The sequence below is a fragment of the Leptonotus elevatus genome, chromosome 1 (assembly GCF_054856555.1).
Source record: "Leptonotus elevatus isolate MCC_2025b chromosome 1, RoL_Lele_1.0, whole genome shotgun sequence".
Taxonomy (NCBI): Eukaryota; Metazoa; Chordata; class Actinopteri; order Syngnathiformes; family Syngnathidae; genus Leptonotus; species Leptonotus elevatus.
Window position 1 is genome coordinate 42,821,553 of NC_141239.1, and position 22,546 is coordinate 42,844,098.

General features: G+C 41.3%; 2 protein-coding genes across 4 annotated transcripts; one reads left to right on the forward strand and one right to left on the reverse strand.

Annotated features, from left to right (window-relative positions):
• Positions 1-1,258: 1,258 nt before the first annotated feature.
• Positions 1,259-10,224, reverse strand: rprml (reprimo-like). 2 transcript variants are annotated; one of them, XM_086060245.1, is made up of 2 exons: positions 9,286-10,224; positions 1,259-2,277 (listed from the first exon to the last, which is right to left on the reverse strand). In XM_086060245.1, the coding sequence occupies exon 2, from the start codon at positions 2,239-2,241 to the stop codon at positions 1,867-1,869; it is 375 nt and encodes a 124-aa protein (XP_085916371.1). In that variant the 5' UTR covers positions 2,242-2,277; positions 9,286-10,224; the 3' UTR covers positions 1,259-1,866. The 2 variants fall into 2 exon arrangements, 1 of the variants encoding a protein (XP_085916371.1); XR_015090590.1 differs by lacking the exon at positions 1,259-2,277 and adding an exon at positions 7,442-8,476.
• Positions 9,972-22,448, forward strand: LOC147182299 (integrin beta-3-like). Of its 2 annotated transcripts, none has more exons than XM_086060207.1 (15): positions 9,972-10,272; positions 12,302-12,387; positions 13,187-13,391; positions 13,466-13,718; positions 13,800-13,962; positions 14,025-14,186; positions 14,963-15,058; positions 15,126-15,215; positions 15,281-15,415; positions 15,476-15,905; positions 18,218-18,440; positions 20,668-20,768; positions 20,840-20,959; positions 21,469-21,635; positions 21,882-22,448. In XM_086060207.1, exons 3-15 carry the CDS (start codon positions 13,376-13,378, stop codon positions 21,954-21,956), a joined length of 2,031 nt encoding a protein of 676 aa, XP_085916333.1. In that variant the 5' UTR covers positions 9,972-10,272; positions 12,302-12,387; positions 13,187-13,375; the 3' UTR covers positions 21,957-22,448. The 2 variants fall into 2 exon arrangements, with proteins under 2 accessions (XP_085916333.1, XP_085916325.1); XM_086060199.1 differs by lacking the exon at positions 9,972-10,272 and adding an exon at positions 11,316-11,691.
• Positions 22,449-22,546: the final 98 nt, after the last annotated feature.

A 22,546-nucleotide genomic window follows, 5' to 3' on the forward strand; every position in this document is an offset into this window, starting at 1 on the left:
ATATGAATGGATTGTCAATGCTGCTTGTCTGGAGCGTGTTGTCGAGTCGCGCCGGGAGTGACGTCATGTCTTGTTATGCTTGATTGTGTTCACCTGGGCTTGTCAACTCGGCCCCCTTGTGTCATCCAATAAACTCCCTCAGCCATTTGTGTTTGTCCAGTTATCTCTCGTTGTCTCGTCAGTCCAACAAGTCCTCCTTGACTGCTTGCTTTCTCTCCTTGTCACGTGTTGTTCTTTGTTTGCTGTCTAGAGTATTTGTTTGTTACTTTGAATCTTCTTTTCGGGCTTTATTGATTTTGTGTTTTGGGGGTAACTCATGTACCTTGTTTGCCTTTTTTATTTATTTATTATTACATTAGTTGGGGTTTTTTTGTACACAGCTGCCTCGCCGCCTTGCTCCCCTGAATTATACACAAACATAACAAATGTCTATCCTTCCCAATGTTGCGTGTCATGTTTTCAGGCGTAATCAAACATTTTTGTGGGGGAAATTTTGGATTATGATGTTTTCCTGGCACAAAGTACCATTTTGTTGTGAAATACAGCATTTCTGTGGCAAATTCTGTTCTTACCTTTGACTTGTGTTTTTTTTTTTTTGTGTTGCTGCAATACAACTCCTTTCCATTGGAAATGTCATTTTGTGGCAGGGTGTTACTTTTTATGGCCAAATGTATATATTTTGTGGTACAATTCTTATTTCCAGGGCAGCAATATAATATTTTGTTGCAAAATATTGCATTTTTCTGCCATAATATTCTGTTCTGGCATAGAGTTTTGTGTGAAAATGTTGCATTTCTGTGGTAAATACTATCCTTTCCATTGCAAAATAGAGCGTTCTGTAGCAGTATTTCACAGTTTTTTAACAAAACAATGCTCTTAAAAAAAATAAAAAAAAATAAAAAAAATGTGTATAATATCCATGGAGCTTTTTGTCATATACAGTAGAGTGATTATCTGTGGCAGAATGTAGCACTTTGTGGCATATGTTTTAATGCAAAAATATTGTGTTCATAAATGACAAAAAAATTACAGTTTTCCCTGCAAAGAAACCTTCATATCGTAAATATATATATTTTTATTTTTCAAACCGTTCTATTATTATATGCCTTCATAGCCCTAATGTTTTATGATGGAAGAAAGTAAGTGTGGCAAAATACATGTTAAAGGTTTTTATGTGATGCACTTCTCATGGAAAAAAACAGGGTTTGGTGGAGAAAATTGTAGTTTTTTTAAAATGAAATATTTCCATATCTTTAATCGTGCACATATTCAACCATCAGACAGAGTTTAATGTGCTCTTTTTTTATGTTTGCAATCTCCTATTTGGTACAAAAATATCCATGCAGCATATTGTTTTGAAAGTACAAAACAGATCCATATTGACTTCATACGCACCAAGCAGAGAGCATGCCAAACATAACAGGAGCAGCAGCATCACTCCAAAAAACTGTCAAAAAACGAGTGTGTGCTTCAAAACATGCTACATTTGTCCCATGTTTCCTTTTACGCAAATAAGTGGAGACATTTTTTTTCTTTACGCGCACAGGAGCGCAAACTGCATGCCTTTCGCGTTTCAAAACATCATTAAAATACAATTACCCAAAAGTACAAACGCGACACAAACGTGAGGTAACAGCTTGTAAACATTTCCGTCACTTTTTGTTCAAGTTGGCACTCGTTTCAACTCACTCGAGCGATACGCGCGTCAGTTGGCTGCTTTTTACGCACAAAGGTTGCTCCTTTGGAGTCATTTGGAAGGTGACGTGACCGTGTTGCATATCTAATCCGCACTGAATAACTTGCAGGGGAATGGGGAAGGGGGCAGTTCATGCAGATAAGACCTCGGCTCCGTCCCCTCATTCCCCCTTAGGTGAGTCCGATCATGCCGGTCTCCACGTCCTTGGAGGGCCGGCGCTCTTTCACCAGGAAGTTGATCATGCTCTCGGACTTGATCATCAGGTTGCATCCCAGGAAGAAGACCCCGAAGAGCACCGTGAGCGACAGCACGCACAGCACGGCGATCTGCACCACGCGCATCACCAGCAGTTTGCGCTCCTCCTGCAGGAGAACATGCAGGGAGCCTCCGCCGCCTCCGACGCCGCCGCCGCCGCCGGCCACGCCGTCGCCGGTCACCGCCGGCTCGCTGCCGTTGCCGGGGAAGGCGGCAAGCGTCCCCGCCAGGGTCCGGCTGCCATTCAGTAGCGCGCCATGCGTGGCGTCGAGGAAGGAGGAGGCGTTCATGGCTCCAAGTTGGGAGGAAGAAAATTAGCCCAGCAACTTGGCGTCATGGAATTAAAAAGAAAGAAACAGATGTGGAGTTAGGCGCGTATATGGACACATAAAACAACTCAAGTGAGGTCAAATTAAACAAATTAAAAAGTGCTGCAAGGATTTGTAATAGCGTCCACGTCTGGTGGCTACTTTTCGTGGGTCCTTTTAAAAGAGTGTGCAAGGTGTAATAAGAGACTGTGCGTGTGCGTGAAGCCCCCCCCCCCCCACACCAATACCCCCCCCCCCCATCTCCAGGGGTTTTAAAGGGATACTTGAGCAATACTCAACAGTAAGAAGATAATATTTTGACTATAATTAATGTGATAACTTCATTATTTTTCCACTAACAATTAACACCTTTAATAACTATTTTGCCACTTGCTGAAGATGACAGGTAACGACCAATCAAGGCTCACCCAGAAAACAGGTGAGCCGTGATTGGTCGTTACCTTCCTCAGCACGGGTGATGTCATCTTCAGTCGACAGCGAGTGGAAAATATGTTTTTAAAGTTATTAATTGCACATGAACAATAATGAAGTTATCAAATTAAATCTGGACAAAATTGGTGAAAATGGCTCAATGAGTTAAGTATCCCTTTAAAATAAAGTCAGGTTTCAAAGGAGGGTTTGGCTTCCATGCAGCGTCCCGAATTTTACAGTTGTCATAAAGTTGAGTTGAACATTTCAGCTTCAGAATTTGTGACTGGGTTTTTCATGGAGTTTCATGGTTTCAAATGAGGGTTAGCGTCACATTATTATTATTTTTTGACAGTTGTCATAAAAGGGAGTTGAACAATTTAGCCTCAGAAGTTGTGACTGAGTTTTCAAGGAGTCAGAATAAGGTTTCAAAAGAGGGTTTGGCTTCCACGCAACGTTATTTTTTGTGTGTGTGGCTGTCATACAATTGAGTTGTGTGACTTTGGGTTTATGAAGTCAGGGTTTTAAAGTGAGCTCACTGCAAACTTGCAGTCAGTGCCTTTGGGGTTTCCCCCCTTTTAAAAAACAACATTTTGTAATGAAATCGACTTATTTGTTAATTTCAAATAACAAGGTCAAGCTTTCGAAGTGTGCTATTGGTGCTGGTGACCCACTCATTTGTGTATTTCCAAAGTGAATGGGAAGATTTTCAGGGGTGGGCTGTGGACCCCACACCCAATACATTTATTAGTTAGGAAACATTTTTGATCTGTAAAATTGGCATGTTTGTTCCACACTTAACATGAACCGGAGTAAGCGAAGGAGAGAGTTGTCTAAGGAAGATTAGAAAGAAAATTGTAGACAAGCATGTTTAAGGTAAAGGCTATAAGACAATCTCCAATGCAGCTTGACCACAGTTGCACATATTACTCGCTCGGACATTGAAGATCCACGGGACTAGAGCCATCTACCCTGGATGTGGCCAAATGGAGGACAAATTGAAGAGACATAATACTAATGACAACAAAAGAGCTTGTGGGATTTGACAGATGAGACAAAAATGGGACTTTTTGGCAAGGCACATCAGCTCTTTTCCGCAGACACAAAAGTGAAGCGTACCAAGAAAAGAACACTGCCTCTACTGTAAAACACGAAGGACGTTCGGTTAGGTTCTGGGGCTGCTTTTTTTTTCCATCTGGCACAAGGGTGTCTTGAATCTGTGCAGGGCACAATGAAATCTCAATTTATCCAAGAGAGAGAGCTTTTTCTGGAGTCTCATTGAGAAAATCAAAACTAGTCTGATTGCAGTGATTTCTTCAAAAGGATGTACAACAAAATATTAAGTTCAGGTTATGCCATCATTTTCCACCAGCCTGTTTCATGATGAGTTTGTTTATTTTCAATTGAAATGTCTGATTTTCATTGGGAAAGTTTTCATTACATTTAATTTAATTTCTGTGATCAATGTGAGTTTTTCAAAGGTTATCAACAATTTTGTCCACATGTGTAAATTATGAGTAAGGTGGAATTTCCTCTACAGTTCTTTGATTGGATCCACAGGGCGGATGGTCTTAATGAAGGGGCTTCTTAGTTTGACGCCGGTTGCCGTGGAGACACACGCCGCCACTCGGGAGCCGTCAGACTCGGCGAGTTATCACTCACAAAGGAAGACCTGAATTAATAAAGCATGATTGCGCAAATATTTACTGCGGTTATTGGCTGGGCTTTTTTCCTCCACTTCACCTGTTGCTTCTCTGCCAAGCTGAGGCTCAAAATAAGTCCACATTTATTCAAATGAAAATAGTTAGAGTAGACTTGACAACTGATTGGTAGGAAACGTGAGCTGCTGACGAGCAAGTAAAACCACGTATTTATGTTTTATGCCATTTCTGTGGTTAATAAAACAAAAAATTATATTTTTGGGACACATTGCAGCATGTTGTGGCAATTTCTAGCAAATTTGTGTCTGAATATTCTATATTTGTAGCATAGTGTACCATTTGATGGCATTAAATTGTGTTTTCCTTGAGCAATGCAGCCTTTTCTGGAAACAAAATTTGCATTTTTGTGGGAAATATGACATTTTCTGGAAATATAGTGTGGTAGTTTGTGTAAGAGTATGTCTTTCTCAGGCTGATAATACATCTTTGGTTTGAAATTTTAGTTTTCATGACACCACCAGTTTTGTGGTATTATATGCAGCATTTTGTGGCAAGATACTAAATTATATGGCATCATTTTAAGTTTCATGTCGCCTTATATTATTCTGTGGCAAAATAATGCATTCTGTGACTATGAATGGTTTGTCTGAACTACAGCATTTTGCAAAAATATAGTTTCTCTTACAATATGACATTTTGTAGAAAATAATTATATTTGGTGGCATTATAGTGTCTTTTCCAGGCAAAATATAGCCTTTTTTTTTTTTGCAGAATATAGTAGTATTTTGTTTTTCATGGCATGTTATAGCATTCAGTGGCCAAGTATTATGTACTGTCACTTTCTGGTAAAATATACAGCATTTTTGTGGCAGAATTTTATTAAAGGGGAAGTCAAACTTAAACATTTCTTGACAATAATATGTTATATGTGACCTCACTCGTCTAAACATGACATCCCGATTAATATTACCTTTGTGGATTATGAGTTATGCAGCAAAAATCCCGCCATTTTTCTCCATCTCAGGGGCGGCCATTTTGCCCCTTGTTGTGGACTGAAGATGACATCACAGTTGCTCAGGGATCAGACAACGACCAATCACAGCTCACCTGTTTTCTGAAGCTGAGCAACTGTGATGTCATTTTCATGACAATAAGTGGCAAAATGGCCGCCCCCTGAGATGGATGAAAACGGCTGGAGTTTGCTGCTTAAGTCATATTCCACTAACGCAATATTAACCAAAATACCATATTTAGACTAGTGGGGCTGCATAGAACATATTTTTGTCAAGATATTTGCGGGGTTGACTTCCCCTTTAAGATTTAACTCCTTTTACTTACTATAATGGACGGCTTATTTTTCTTTTTTTCCCTTTGTGACGTCATCCAGGGCAATCAAACATAAAAAGGCTTACATATATATTCAGATTATTCCTTCATCGATCTGTTTGTCCCACTTTGTATCTTTTTGTCATGAAACAGTAATTTTGCATTAAATATCTTATTGATGACAAATTCTCTTGCAAGCTTTTATATTTCGGCACTGACACACAAATGTTTTTTTTAAATCCTCAAATGACAGCTGGACGACCTTTATAGGTTAACTCAGAAATAAATAAACCCTTGAGCTCTTTAAAAAAATAAAAATAATAAATAAATAAATAAACCCTTGTTGCAAAGATGATGAGTGGCTGTCATGGTAATCAGCAAAAGGCCACCACCCTCAATTTGTGAAACTCCGGATTAGCAGTCAGCTCGGAGGAGATTGAGTTGCGTGTACAAACACCTCTCATGTTTTGCTTTGCTTTTACATGAAGGGAATCTCATTAGTCGGCAAATTCACCTGCAGCTAATTACCATTCCGCATTAAAATCAGGGATGTGTAATTGTGTGTATTAACAAAGCAAAGTGTGCTTATGTAATGTAACAGATACTGATCTGCAAGGAAAATTGAGCCACTGACTTCCCGTGCATACTTCTTACTTCCTGGTTTGAGGTTGATTTCCTATTTTAATTGAATGCAACATTAGCCACCGTGATGTCACTCTCAATCAACAGAAAGTGACAAAATGGTGGATTTTTCTGCTTAATTCATATTTCACAAATGCGATATTAATCAGAATGCTGTTTAGACTAGTTGGGCACATACAACATATTATTGTGAAGATTTTGTTTTAACTGCCGCTTTAAAGACATAACAGAAAAAGAATAAACGTCCTCTCCCATTCGTGCCGATGTTTAAGTGGCACAATTAGGCACTTTGTGGCAAAATATATTGTTATGCAGCATTTTTATGGCTGTTTATTTGTGGATAATATGATATTTTCATTGCACTATATTTGAATATTTATGCTAAAATCCTGTGTTTCTATGGCAGAATATCACACATTTGGTTTAAAATATTTTTCGATGCACTACATATAATTTTGTGGTATGTTTCACGTCATGATACAGTACTGTGACACTATGGATTATCTGTGTCAGAATATCAGAATTTGTGGTAAAATTAATCACTTTTGAGGCAGAATATGACATTTATATGACAGTTTTGTGGCACATGATGATATCTTGTAGTAAAATAGAGAATTTGTGTAGGATAATATTGTTTTTGTGACACTGTATCCATCTTTTGTGCCGTAATATTTTCCCAGACATCATTTACATTACTGAGTATTGTTTTCATGGTATAATCTGGCAATTTGGTGGGATATTGAAGTTTTGTGGTACAGTACTGCTTATTGTGGCATAATATGGTGGTTTTGGCAAAATAGTGAGTCTTTCTGTGCAGAATATTACTTTTTGTGGTGCAATATTGTGCTCTCCGACTGTATATTGGAATAATGTGTTTACATGGCACAACAGTGTTTTCTGGCAAAAGACTTGAATGTAATGTAAAGAATGTAATGATAAATAATATACCGGTACATTTGTTTTAATAATGTAATATAAGGTAATAATATAAATAATGTAACATTGTGTGGTATTCTGTTGTTTTTGTATGTACTGGAAAATGGATTAATGTCATTAGTAGATCATTAATTTGCCGCATGCAAATCAACAAAGTCTAATTGTGCGTCTATTAGCAGTCGCAGTGGGTTTATGGAAAGCAGTGTGTGCTTCATGTAAATCCTCCTTTTGAGTTTCAAATTAAGCCGCACATTATTCAATAAATCCTTTTTAATGAAAATGATCCGCAACATTGAAGCGCTCTTGGACCTGTTGCTCAAACTTTCCACAATGAGTCCAAACTTCATGGAGACATATTGCGGATGTTTTCCAGGCGCCGATGAGAGACTTGTTTCCAAGCAACGGTGGACCTGGGAGCTCGGTGACAGATGGTTGGTGAAGTTATTTTGAGACGCAGTGGAGGGGTGGCACTGCGGGGAGGGGGTCTTGGGAGGCCAACAGAGGTTCTCGGGCCGACGAGGGGGGTATGCGGGGGCTTAGTGGGGGTGTTTGCACTTAATGTGAGGGACTCGGCAGCCTAGCAACGCAAATTAAGTGATGATGCCCGTAGCAACGAGTTCCTCACGTCACTTTGGGTGCTACAGGTGGTCTGCGCGGATGGGAGTGGGCATGCTCAGCCAGCGTGTCGCAAGGTGGGCTCTAATTCAATGAGACTTTCTGGGTGCCCCAATCATATTGGGGACCCCTGTGGACTTCCACGGTCCGCACATAAGTTGTAATCTTTTTTTAATTTTTTTTATCATGAGATATCTGTCAGCTATCTGCACACCACTGGTGGGACAGTACTTGCGTGAAAGGGATCAGGTACTTTAACAGTAACATCCGACTCAATTTCCTGACGTGTGGAAAACAATTGTTGCCGTGTAAAGTATATCGAAGGTCCACATTTCATCAGTGCCCCTACTTCTTGACCCAGCGCTTCATTCCCCACCAGTGTTCTGATTAAAGCTTTCCTGTTATGGCAGTGATTGGCTGTGAGTGGAACGCTTAAAGGCCTCCGTGGAGATATATAACACACAGGGTTAGACCTCCGCTCTTCCTGTCTGTACCCCCCACACACACACACTATTCCCTCCACTTGTCTTGTTCAGTCTTAATTGGCTGCCATCTGACCCGTCGAGCTCCTTCATTCAGTGCTGTGCTCTTCCGGAAAGGCCACTCATCTGTGGGCGAGGCGGCCAACAAAAGGGTGCCGATACATCCGGGCCCATCAATACACACACACACACACACACACACACACACACACACACACACACACACACACACACACACACACACACCACAATGAGTGAAAGCAAGCACAACTATTATTGCTCTACTTACTCCTCTATTTCTGTCGTCTCTTCTTTTTTTTCTAGGTGGTGGTAGCTTAGCAACCATCTGGAAAGCTTGAGGAGTGCCGATAGGGGGTGGGCGGCATGAATGATTCAATATATGGACAGACAAGAAGCATCCGCGTCTTTGGACGGCATGCCTAAATGCCTACAGAAAGACGTTCTATGTCTGTTTCAATTTTTTAATTAAAGCTAACAAGTGTGAAGCTGACTTATAAAGAAGTATTTGGTTGTTTTGCAAGACACAGCGCCATTAATTGACAGATTCCGATACTGTCTCATTGAAGATGTCACCTGTGTTTATTGATCTCACCACTAGGGGTAGCTCTATCACAACTTCCAAGAGCAAATTGAACAGATCAAAGTAACATTCAAAAGTTGACAATAGTGAATAGTGTAGAGCAGTGTGTGTGTTTTTACAAGTAGGTATTTTACATTAGAAAAATCGCATTTTGCATCACTTTACAAAATGCCACAAAAACTAAACAGTAATGAAATGTGGTGGTGCCTTGAATACCAGCAGTTAAGTGTCGGTCAACTGAACTCAGAACTCAGAAACTCTGAAGTTTGGCAAATATTGAACAACTCATCAAAAAAGAGGCTTCAATCTGTTTAATACCACTGGATGAGCTCACCTCTTTCCCTCCACTGCTCGAGGAGCGGTATCAACACGTTGAGAAGCTGTGGAAAACGGACTCTGTCCCTCATGGTCCAGAAAAGGAAGTAGTGCGGTCCAAGCAGGACCAGTTCGCTTTAAGCAGAGCCACTGCCAAGACCTTTCTCATGAACTTGAATGGCACCCAAAGGTACGCTGCACCACTGCGTCGCCATCCAGACATGCCGCAGTTTGTAGCCCCCAAAATTCTGCTATGCCGCTGCTACGCAGCACCGAGAGACGCCTCCTGAAGAATCATAAGGAGGCCAAAGCCTTAAAGGTAGACATCCGAGAACTCACACAGAAAGAACTGACACGAGGCAAATCCCTTGGACCTCCCTTCCTCCTTCAAAGTTGAGACAACTGGCCAACAGCTTGCAATTCAGAATTTAAGTTCAACTTTAACACCCCTGTGGCTTCTCATTTCGACGGGGTGTGGGAGCGCGAAATCCGCTCTGTAAAGACTGCCCTTCACACACCTGTGTTGGAGCCCAACCTGTCTATGAGGATGTCCTGCTCACCGTCCTGCTGGAAGCGGAGTCCATCTGAACTCCAATTGGACGTGTGATCAAAGTTCACTAAAGTGATGACAGGTGTATTTGTTCTGCTGATGTGAACATTCGAGGTCATGTTTACACCGTCCTGTCACCCACTTAGTGTGGCTACCCGCTTTACCATCTGGGGAGGACTAAACTTCTATCCTTTGTTGAGCCTTTATTTTGAAGCAAATGTGCCTTGCACATTTGGGGGCGGCTGTAGTAAAGGCTCAGCATTATATTGAATTTAGTTATGTGAGTTCACATTCGCGCACTGATGTCTCACGTTGTTTCACAGTAAGCATTTTTTTTCCTGTTCCGGTCAGGAGTCAGTTACGTTCCAGTTCAGCTAGTTGAAGCCTGTTTATCTCATAAAGCACCTTTACTTATCTCATTGATGTTCGTTTACGCACTGAGTTGATGACAACAAAGTAAGTACTCGTGTTGTGCCTTTATTCTTTAAGCCTGCCGCAATCCGTCTGCTCGTGAGCCAGTTAGCCACATTAGCCCGATAGCATTGTGCTGCCGTAATTCGCGGTCATTACTTTTCGAGTATATGCGTATGCTGTATTGTATTTGTCCTGCTAAGTGACGAGTATCGCTCCTCCGTGCTGCGTTATTGTGGGAGGGGTGGATTCATGTTGAATGTATGTAGGCTTCTCATGCCTTCACTAAGTGCAGTGACCTTTTACGGCCAATAGATGGCGGCCTTGCCCTGTTTTTCTTTGCAGCCTTTTAGTATTGTTGAGATGCAGTATGTTTATTGCACCAGACTTTTGGACATTACTATATAGCTTGGTGATATATTTTGAGCCTTTGTTTATTTGTACTAATATTGACAGCTAGTAGTAATTATTATTTCCCCTGCTTGTTTTACAGACTCAATTTCAGACTCATTCAATTTCATACTCATTCAATTTGCAGCTCAATTTCATTTCATTAAATTTCAATGTCAAGAAATCATTCATTCAGTAAAGGCTACTGCATCACACCCTGGAGTCCTGTCTCTTACTACCGTGTTTCCAGTAAGCCCCAGAAAGAACCAGCTCCTCCCCATTATCTCCAGAACACTTACAATAGTAGTAAAATAAGTAATTTTTAGGAATTAGGAATTTGTAGGAACGGAACTCCGCCGTAACTTGAGGACTCAAGTGCTTAATAGTCCTTCGCCTACTTTTTTTTATACTTAAGACCAGATCATTTCAATGTAATGTAAAAAAGTAATTTTCTTTTCTTTCTTTTCTTTCTTTTCTTTCTTTTCTTTCTTTTCTTTCTTTTCTTTTCTTTCTTTTCTTTTATTTTATTTCAAGAACATAGTAAATGAACTCAAATCCTGTTGGAGAAATTCAGGTTTTATTATCTTTCCAGTTAGTTAAAAATTAACTCCTTACTATCATGAATACAATAGCGTGGGAGCATATCTCTATAAGTACGATTCTCTCATTACATAACTCTAATGCAGCACACTAGAAATGGTCCGAAAGAAATATCCAATCTGCATGTCCTTATATGGTATTGTTTACTTGACGCAGCCCCCCACGGTATTTACTACCCTTTAAATGATTCACTGGCCACTTGTGTGAGTTTGTTTCCTTGTTATAAACTAAGGACTTCATTCATGTCTATACGTGCTAATAAGGTGAGTGAGTCGGAGCAAAAAAAAAAAAGAGGGCGTAGACTGTTGGATACTGAGTAGGGCAGGAGGGGGGTGTGGAAGGATAATATTGTGTGTGTGCTCACAAGTTGAGGAAGAATGAGGAAAAGTTGTCCCAGTGAGTAAACAACACTCACCATGAGGATGCTGCTGCCCGTTTTGTGCCTCCTTTTCATGTCAATTTCGTCACTTTATGGTGAGTTTTTATTACTTTTTCCCCTGTTTTTTTTCAAAATTAATGTCAAGTTGATTCTAACTGTACAGTGAACCCCTGTTTATCGCTGGGGATACACTCCAGACTAGCGCTGTCACTCTGGAATCTGTTTCAAATAAATTGTTCCATAGAATAATCACAGCAAAGCACATTTGCGCACCATTGGAAATAAAATAACTCTTAAGCGCTGTAATTTTTACCCACCCTATTTATTATACTTACAGTTTACTACTTACTGTAATGCTCTTGAGTATGGGAAAGGGGAGTCATCAATGCAGATGGACATGTTTCCTCTATAGTCAATAACGGTTTTATAATAAGCAATGAATGAGTTTTTGCAAAACCAAAAAGTCCGCTCTGCTGTCATGCACGAAGTTCTAGTGTGTAAGGATCCATTAGTCATCCCTCCATGGGCATGTTTGCTCAGCACTCTCCTAAAAGGCAGCTTGTACGTGGCGATGACGAGCGAGCGCTATCATGCTCTCACACGCTCTCACACGCTCTTAGGGACTGAATCATTTAGGAAATGGAAATGTCAGTCTGTGGCGGGAAATGTGCAGAAACGTGTCACTTTTTGTGATTGTCACAACAGGGTCCAACGTGTGCACGTCGCGAGGAGTCACGACATGTCAGCAGTGTTTGACAGTTGACCCCAGTTGTGCGTGGTGCTCGCAAGAGGTACGGTAAACCAACCACTGAGCAGAAATGAAATTGAGTTTACAATTATTATTCTATAATGTACAGAAATCAGTGCATATTTACAGTTTTTCATGAATATTGATGATTTCTGTGCTCATTTTAAAATACCCAAGATGGTGTACCCTAAATTTGGGAATGCTGCCCGAACCAATATAACATTTGACTCTATAACATAAGACTTGTTCAAACTGAAAGACAAACTTCTGACATCTTGGTTCTAACCGGCTATTTTGGTGTCAGTTTGGACATTTCTAATGCTCCCTCAAATACAAATTCCTCTGAGAGATTAGGTCTAATGACTACCAAATCTGAAGTCTATACTGTACAGACTGGCAGTACTAAATTGTTTTGTTTTTCATAATTGCTCGTAAGGGGAGCATGGTTGTGAAGTTTCATGGTTGGCAATAAAATATGAAACTCTAGCAATTGAACTCCACAAGGTCAGAAGAATATATTCCCTTGAAGACAGCTTCTTTTAGCAACCTCAAATTTGTGAGACACAGTCTGACAAATTCAAGCCCCCCAAAACATAGGAAATCTGCCATTTTTGATGCTATTTATTTGCCACTTTAGGGTAGTTTGACCATTTCCAGGTGTCAAAGTCACCCTAGAGATTTTGTCCTATTGCTTCCAAATCTAAATGACATATGCAAGATGTAGTGACATTTTGCATACATTTCAAAACGTTTTAGTTTTGCTCATTGCAGAGCAAGCTTAGATAAGTTTCAACTCTTAGAACACAACCCGTCAGTGCTTGATCAAACGTCTTATGTTCCAGTCCTTTGGAATAGGAGGGTCCGGCGTTTCCCGCTGCGACTTGAAACAGAACCTGCTGGACGGTGGCTGTTCCGAGGCGGATCTGGAGTCACCTGCCAGCACGTTAGCGGTGCTGGAGGACACGGCACTGAGCGACAAAGCCTCAGGCTTGGTAGAAGCCGTTACCCAGATACAACCCCAGAAAATCCACATGGTGCTCAGGCCAGGTGGACCAAACGCGACCAAAGTCTAAAGCCTTGAACCGCAGTCCCTTCCATTCTATAACCTGACTTGTTTGCAGGTGATTCCAAGAGGTTCATTGTCAGCGTGAAACAAGTGGAGGACTACCCGGTGGACCTCTACTACCTGATGGATCTTTCTTTCTCCATGAAGGATGACTTGGCGCGCTTGCGTACTCTGGGCAACGAGCTGGCCAAGACCATGGGCAAGACCACCAGTAACCTGCGCATGGGTTTTGGAGCCTTTGTAGACAAGACTGTGTCACCCTACATGTACCTGGCTCCCCCCGAGGCAATCGAGAACCCTTGCTATGGGTAAGTGACACCAAAAATGTGTTGATTTGAAAGAAAGACGCTTTTCCATTATCTGAAGTCCTCCCGGCCAAATCCCCAAAGGATTCACGATGAATGTCAGGCCCAGTTTGGCTTCAAGCATGTGCTGTCCCTCACGGACAAGGTGGCTCGTTTCACAGAGGAAGTGGAGAAGCAGCAGGTGTCCCGGAACAGAGATGCCCCAGAGGGCGGATTTGATGCCGTCATGCAGGCGGTAGTATGCAAGGTAGGATTATTATTGGCATGTTTCCACTGCTCTTTGCCTTACTCTTTTGAACCGTCTTTAAGGACAAAATCGGTTGGCGTGCGGACGCTTCGCACCTTCTGGTGTTCACTACCGACGCCAAAACGCATATTGCCCTGGATGGACGCATCAGCGGCATCGTGCAGCCTAATGATGGAGAATGTCACCTGGGTAGTGACAATGTCTACAACAAATCCACTGTGCTGGTAAGGAAACCGTCACTGTTTTCTACATACTGCCCATCTTGCTTGCTCTTAGTGCATTGTTGACCAACGGTGCATCCATGTTGTGTTGTTTTACTAGCTAGAATTTGAAAGCACGATTCAAGTTGGAATTTTCACATCTTTCGTTGTTGCTTTTCTGCATAAATAGCACAGACATGGAATAGGGGCCAATGTCAGAGCCTCTATTGCAGCTCTGATAATTAGAAAATGATCACACGGTGCCGGTGGTGTGAAGTTTTCCACCCGACCTTTGCTTCTCCATTCTGTCCAAGAAGAATTTTGTACGTTTAAATAGCCTTGGGCTTCGGAGGTAGTTTCAGAGCCCTAACAGAGGCTATTCCACAATTCCAGGACAGAAGCGTGACGTTTAACACGACATTCAGGGTATTTGATACGTCATAATGTATATTGGTCTAATCTCAGTTGCATCTTGAATTTACTAAATGGCTGTGTGAAAGTCTTCCACCTGACTGACCTGTCATATTACTTTCCATGCCGCTGTGTGTATATGATTTTGGGAGACCATGTGCCACTTGGATTGGTACTACGTACTGTAAAATACACGTTAGAAGGACCTCTGTGTGAAGAAAGATGATGCAATCAACTGAGATAAACTTTGCCCCATTAGGAGAGGTACAGATGGGGTTAGAAGCCACGATTTTCAGCTTACGAGATCAACACCTTGGTCACCGTGCCTTTTTCTTTGTCACATACTGTACCAGGCCAGTCGATTAGCTCTGGTTTCTGATGGTTTCCAGGACTATCCTTCCTTGGCGCTTCTGACTGAGAAAATGTCCGAAAACAACATCAACTTGATTTTTGCGGTGACAAACTATGTGGTGCCGCTCTACAAGGTAAAAGCGCCGTTTGACTTTGAAAACACGGGAACTGGGTCACCTTGTCCATGTTCTGTTTTCCCAGGAATACAGTCAGCTCATTCCAGGCACCACCGTGGGAAAGTTGTCTGGTGACTCTGGGAATGTTATTGAGCTTATTGAGGCAGCGTACGCAGTAAGGACTTCCCGTAGCATTCCCTGAAATAATCCAAATGATGATTACCGAACATATGGGTGCAGAAAATTCGCTCTAAAGTGGAGCTGGAGCTTCTGGGGGTTCCGGAGGAATTGAACCTGTCTTTCAATGCCACTTGCCTGAACGGTGAAGTCATCCCCGGTCTCAAGTCTTGCTCTGGCCTCAAGATCGGAGACACGGTATGTGGAAATGCTGATACTAAGAGAATGTTTTCTACTCAAAGCCACTCTCGTCTTCAGGTGTCTTTCAGTGTGGAGGCTCAACTGCGAAGCTGCCCGAAGGAGAAGACCCAGACGTTCACCATCAAACCTTTAGGATTCAAGGACTCTCTGGAGGTCACGCTGGATTTTGCATGCACGTGCGACTGCGAGGCCAACGCCGAGGCCGACAGCCCGTCTTGCAGCAATGGCAACGGCACTCACGAATGTGGCGTGTGCCAGTGCCACGCCGGGCGTCTGGGCCCTCACTGCGAGTGCTCCCTAGAGGACTACAGCCCTTCTGACGATGCTAAGTGCGTCCCCAAGCCCGGGAGCCCAATCTGCAACGGGCGCGGTGACTGCCTGTGCGGACAGTGCTCGTGCCACAACAGCGACTTTGGTCAGGTGTGGGGCAAACACTGCGAGTGTGACGACTTCAACTGCCTGCGTTTCAAGGGGGCGCTGTGCTCGGGTGAGTGCGTACGCCAGGGAGACCAAAATATGTGCTAGCTCGGGATGTTACAGTATTATACTCCACTATCTCCACTTGGGTGAAATGATATGTTCTCTTATCACACTGATTCTCATCTGGAACAAACACTGTCTACTTACCAACAGCCGACCTAGAGTCTTGTTCTCCTCTCTTGTTGCTTACTAGCATGTTGCATTCTGACAGATGTATTCAACACGGTGTGGTTTCTGCAGTTTGCCTGCCAAAACTATCAGGAAAAGAGGCGCTTTCCCTTCCTCTTCCCGATCATGAAACTTTCTCCACCTGTCACTGTCCACACACAGGAGCGGAGGGGGACTCATTTTCAGCCCCGTTTCATTCTCTAGATAGATAGACAGATAGATAGATAGATAGATAGATAGATAGATAGATAGATAGATAGATAGATAGATAGATAGATAGATAGATAGATAGATAGATAGATAGATAGATAGATAGATGCAAAGAAGCAGCATTGAGGAAATGTAAAATAAATTGAAAAAGAAATAGAAGATTACGAGATGGATATATGGATCATATTATAAACATCATATCTCCATTGTTTCCCATGTGTCCTGGGATGGCTCACATTGGACTTCAGAGGTTCCATCACTATACGGCTTCTTCCTTTTTTCTCACTTGACTGGCATCTCAGGAAGTGTTCTCATGCATGCCCACTGTCTGACAAGGAGACGGGGAAGCTCACTTTCATAATAGAGCTCTTCCTGTCTTTGTCAGGAAGCACATTGACATGCACGTAATTGCTCTCTGCTTCACCATGCTGCCATTAGTCATTTATACCTCCCTTGCTTAGAACTAAAATGTTCTTTTTTCTTTTTTATTATAGAACAGAATAGTGAATGCCAAGATTTGTTTCTGAATGCAGATAATTGCTGGAAACATGTTCAGGCAGGGAACTAAAGTATGTGTTACTCAGTTGTAGATATGTAGCATTAAACTGTTTTTTACCATTTCAGTTTTCTTAAAAAAAAAATTTGGGGGGGGGAGGTGGTGAACTTGCTAACTAGCTTTGCGCACACTCCATTAATGCATTTGCCCTTCGGTTAGCCTGCTGGTCTGGCCATTTTAAAGCGCCTCGTTGTCAGCCGTGAGTGTGCATACGTTTTACAGAGGAAGGCAAAAGAATGAGGACGGGAACATTTTCTTTTCAAAAAGTCTTGTCCGCCTGTGTATGTTTTCTGGGGTCTGGACTGGCGTGAGAAAAACCCCTGTTGACTGTCCACCGGACACTTTAGAGGATATATTTGTGTGGCTCGAGCATGTGTGGAGAGGAAGTAGAAACCATTTTTCCAGGTTGTAGTTGTGCTATTTGATTGACAGTTGACATTTGAGGGGGCTGTATGGGCTGCAGACATGCCCACAGCATTTAAAAAGGGAGAAAATGGCTTGCTTTTTCATATTTTTAAAGCCTCATTTGATATACTACGCCATTGTTTTTAATCATTGAAACGGTTAACAACACTCCTCTGTGTAGAGTCAAATTTAAGACATTTATTTATGAAGCTCCTATATTTTCCCCTGGTCGACTTGACTCATTTTGTGATGCAAAGTGAAGTGTGGTTGGTTTCACGGTTCATCCTGTGACCGTGCGGACGTTCTACCGGGCACGTATAGTTTTTTTGTTTTGTTTGTGAGAACAAACAGCAAGCTTTTGTGAAATCGCCAGCTTTGACATGGGTGTAAATTTTTGCCTCTCGGCTGTTCTCTGGACCACACTGAGCTGAAACGTTACAAAGGGACGACCGCTGACTAAAACAAGGCCAGGCGTGACTTGAAAGAACTTAGCTGCTCATATGTTATCAGATGAAACAGGAATGTTGTCACAATGGACCTCACAATGGACCTCAAACGATGTGTCGAAACATTTAAGCATCATGGCGAGCCAACATTAACAGCATAAATAAAAGTGAAACAGTTTTTCTACACGCACAAATACCAAGCAAGACACGCGCACACACACACACACACAGATAAGGATTCTGCGATGACTCCAGCGGAAATGAACACTATCTCCACTTTTTGCTCTACCAGATGTTCCCATCTTAAGTTTGTATTGAGTTGAGTCTTGAGTTTGTGTTTCTGTTAGTTTATATCTCATTTCTCAAGCATGTTAGGCCTACATCTCCTCTACACCTTTACTGTATGTATTTTCTGATAGCTGCACTCACTATGCAGTGCTAACGCTAATGTTAGCTAACATCGTTTTCAATGTGGCTAAATGGAGCGTATACAATATTTTGCGAACGGCTTAACAAGGTATCTGTCTTTCGCAGGCCACGGCAAGTGCAGCTGCGGCTTCTGCCAGTGCGACGCCGGCTGGGTGGGCGACAACTGTAACTGCAGCACGCGTATCGACACATGCATGTCCAGCATCGGCCTCCTGTGCAGCGGCCGCGGCAGCTGCGAATGTGGTGTGTGCCAGTGTACACAGCCGGGGGCCTATGGAGCCACCTGCGAAAAGTGCCCCACCTGCCCCGACTCGTGCACCATCAAAAAGTAATTTATAGTACTATGAATAACGAACTCTTAACTACTAGCTAACTTTTCATTCAACGGACTATATGTTATATTTTGGAAAAAGGAAACGAAAAGGATTCCTTTTCATTGCACAGTGATGATGATATTGTATAATAATCATTCATTTTGCTGTTTTCATTTAGTATTTTATATTTCTTTATTTAATTTCAGTGTTGGGCAGTAACTCGTTAGTAGTAACGCGTTACGCCCAATTCACACTTACTGCGGAACGGACGTGGTGCGTTTTCCGTACGGCTGCCGCAAGGAATAGAAAGCATTCGAGTCTGCAGTTGCGTATGCGGTGCGGAAAGGCTGCGGCGCTGCGGAAAGTTTCCGCAAGCGTTCTATTTTTTCGGACACCGCATGCGGATTTTCATTAAGATGAAGAAATGACACGAGCCGGACAGGAAGTTGAGCGTTGACATCAAAGTAAATCCGGTATATTTAAAAATAAAACCGTTTGCGAACTCATTTTTTGGGGGGAGGGAAGCTAGCTAACTACATAGAATGACATGAGTCGGACATTTAAGAGAAAAAAATGATCTCAGAATAAATTAAACATGACAAAATAACACTATTTAAACACAAAACGTACTTACCCATGGTAGAAGTCACACAAATAATGTCCAACAGCATATCGATCATGTGACAACAGGCGAGTGGGGCTATTGTTTACCAATAGAACTCTATATACACAGTTGTTATCGTGTGAACTCAACTCTCCAGCGTGAACCCCCGTGATCGTGTGGTCTGGCGGGTGCAGATTTTTGGACACAGACAGCTCACGCAACGCACGCGGTGTGAATTGCAGAGTTGTTAGAGTCGAATGCATTACTTTTTTAAATACAGTAAATCAGTTACAGTTACAATATGGTGCGTTACTTGATAAATTATTTCATTTAATAATTTAATTGTGCGACACTCGTGAGGATAAGCGGTTCAGAATCAAATAATGAATGGATGGCTGTTGTGTACTGTACTACCTGTTTACAATGGATTGCCGCTGCCATACTGACAAAGACGACGCATTGTAGGCGGTTATCGGATTCGGCAGTCATGGAGAGTCTTATGGAGAGTTTTAAGTAAATAAAGAGTTACTTTTAATAGTAACACATTACTTTTTTGTTTAAGTAATCATCAGCGTAATTGAGTTACTTTTAAAATGAAATAACTAGTAACTGTAACTAGTTACTATTTTTTTGTAATGAGCACAACACTGTTTAATTTATTTTTTATTTTTTTAAATGTAAGAATGATAATTTAGATAAGTCAATAGAAACCATTTTTGGTGCTATTATTATGATTACGAATAGGACTATGATTATGATTGTTTTTTAATATAAAAACTGCTTTAATTTTAATCAATATTTTTAATTATTTTGCTAATTTTGTTATTACTATATGAACTCATTATTATATTTTGTAATATAATAATAATGCCCTTTGTTTATTTTTTAAATAAATTATACTATAAGACAATGTTTTTTACGTAATGCATACAAAATTGTAATGATGATAATGATGATGATAAATATTTTAAATTCTGACATCATCTGTTGCTACTACTATACTACTGATGGTACTACTGATGATAATGACAATAATAATAATGAGTAATAATGTAATGGGCTCTTTGCACAAATCCACTACTTCCTGAACTCAATACCACTCCTTCATTTCCTGTCTTTCATGAGTAGACAATCTGATTAATCCAGGTGTGCCTGACCTCAGTAACCAAGACGACAATGGCCAGACACACCTGGAATAATCAATTTGTCCGATCATGAAAGACAGGAAACCAAGGAGTGAGGTTAAATTCAGGAAGTAGTCGAGATTATTATTATTATTATTATTGTAGTAAATTAATATGTTATTATTTAACCACATTACTTTTAGTAAATTAATAGTAATATACATTGATGTTTAAATTATAGTACGTTTCAAGAATTTGCGGCTTTAAATTGTTCCTCATTGTTGCATTTTTAACAATAAATATATTCTGTATGTTTTCTATTGTTCACTGCACATTTGTTGTTGATTGGCAGTATGTTACACAACAAAAAAAACATATTTTACTTATCTATATATAGTATACACATACATACATTGGTCATGTGATATGGTATATATCGCATAGAATGATGTCATGGTGCATTCAAGCATCATGTATTAAAAAAAAAAAGTTAACATTTTCATCTACTTGCAGGGAGTGTGTGGAGTGCCAGCACTTCAAGAGAGGCCAGTACACCGAAGACAACAGCTGCAGTCGCATCTGCAAAGACGAAATTAAAGTTGTGACCCAACTCGGTGAGAATGCCACCATCTTGAATGTTTTTTTTAATGAGCGCTTACCTTACCTGTTCGTCATTGTGACGCAGAGTTCCTCTCAAAGAATGCCGTGAACTGCTCGTACAAGGACGAGAACGACTGCGTGGAGCACTTCCAGTATTACGAGGACGAAAGTGGCAAATCCATCTTGTTCGTGATAGAAGAGCCAGGTAACTGTTTCGATTGTGTGGCACTGTGTAAATGATATGTTTTAAGGAGACAGATTAGTGTTGCGATACAAATAAGTGGATCATTGCTGTGCCTCCCTTCCCATCAACCAAGAAAATATTTTGTCAGACCTGTTGCTATGTAGGGAGTCTCAGAATCGCCATAAGTCTCCCAAAACACCACAAAACCTGGTGAGATTTGTTGCTAGTCACTTCTGTTTTAAAATGGTTGTGTAGGGTCAGAAAAGTTGACTGAGCTCAGCTCCTGAGACTGAACCACCCCGCCAAAGTCAAGTGATTTGAACCAGAATGTGACAAGTGGACTGTAATTTTCTTTTCATCTTTTGTGTATTTGGACAGAAGAATGTCAGAAACTTTTAATTGAGACACTTGGGAACTGTTTAATATTGGGAACATTTGCACAATATGTCTCTTTTAAAGACTGGGACAGAACAGCCTCTTCTTGCTAGGGTTTATCCAAGCAGAACTCACACATATTGTGTCTTGCTCAGAATGTCCTCAGGGTGCTGACACCCTGGTGGTGCTGTCGGCCGTGGCAGGAGCCATTCTGCTCCTGGGACTGGTGGGCCTGCTCATCTGGAAGCTGCTGGTTACCATCCACGACCGGAAGGAGTACGACAGGTTTGAGAAGGAGCGAGCCAAAGCCAGGTGGAACACGGTGAGGATGGAAATAATCCGTTTCAGGGTCAAACGGTCACCATCATTAACGCCATCTACAGGGATTTATAAATCATTACAGTGGTTTACAAACCTGAGTTTCACTGACAAGCTGGGTGAGATTCGTAGTGTTTGTAATTGCCTACCCATGTCAGAAGATAGCAGTAAAGGTTTTACGTTTGTCTGAATGAAACGCCTCAATTTATTTGTTTTGTTTGGGAGAATTAACCTGCCTCTTATTTCTCAGGCCAACAATCCTTTGTACAAAGGAGCGACGTCCACCTTCACCAATGTGGCGTACAGAGGCGCCTCCTCCAGCTGATTGCAGCTCTCTGTTGAACCACAAATGCCGAATGTACTCGCCTTCCAGTGAACCAGTTACAACATGCAACCAGCCGCTATAGCCAAACCAATTTTTTTTGCTGTCTACAAGGACCTACAACTTGTACAGTTCGGGAAAACAAAAATAACAACAACAACTTAATTTTAAAGCTGAAGAAACACTCCTTTTCGTATCTTGTCACATCTGCTGTTGCGCATAAAGTTTGCACTTATTTGTTACTTTTTCTTTTTTTATATATATAGGTGGCCACTTTTTTCTTACTGCTGCATCAGCTGTGTTTGTACGTTTTAAAACCTGCTAGAAAACTTATAAACGGTTTCAACAAATACACTTACTGTAAGTTATCTTAAATGACAACGACAATCATTAATGCTAGGTTTTTTTGTGCTGTAAATGCAATATTGTAAGATGTTTTCTAAAAGTGTGCGTGAAAAATGCCAATAAATGATCGTGACCTCTATAGAAACCTGATGCCTATTGTTATAGTAATATTTTCAATTATGCAGTACATGTTAAGTTTCCCATAATTACTTCCACAAAGTTCCCGTGAATGAAAGAGAATACCTTTG

Coding starts and splice junctions, on each gene's coding strand:
- rprml (XM_086060245.1), bottom strand. CDS start 2,241: ATGAACGCCTCCTCCTTCCTCGACGCCACGCATGGCGCGCTACTGAAT.
- LOC147182299 (XM_086060199.1), top strand. CDS start 11,634: ATGAGGATGCTGCTGCCCGTTTTGTGCCTCCTTTTCATGTCAATTTCG. Junction 15,906..18,217: donor CAAGGGGGCGCTGTGCTCGG/GTGAGTGCGTAC, acceptor TGTCTTTCGCAG/GCCACGGCAAGTGCAGCTGC. Junction 21,636..21,881: donor CCAAAGCCAGGTGGAACACG/GTGAGGATGGAA, acceptor CTTATTTCTCAG/GCCAACAATCCTTTGTACAA.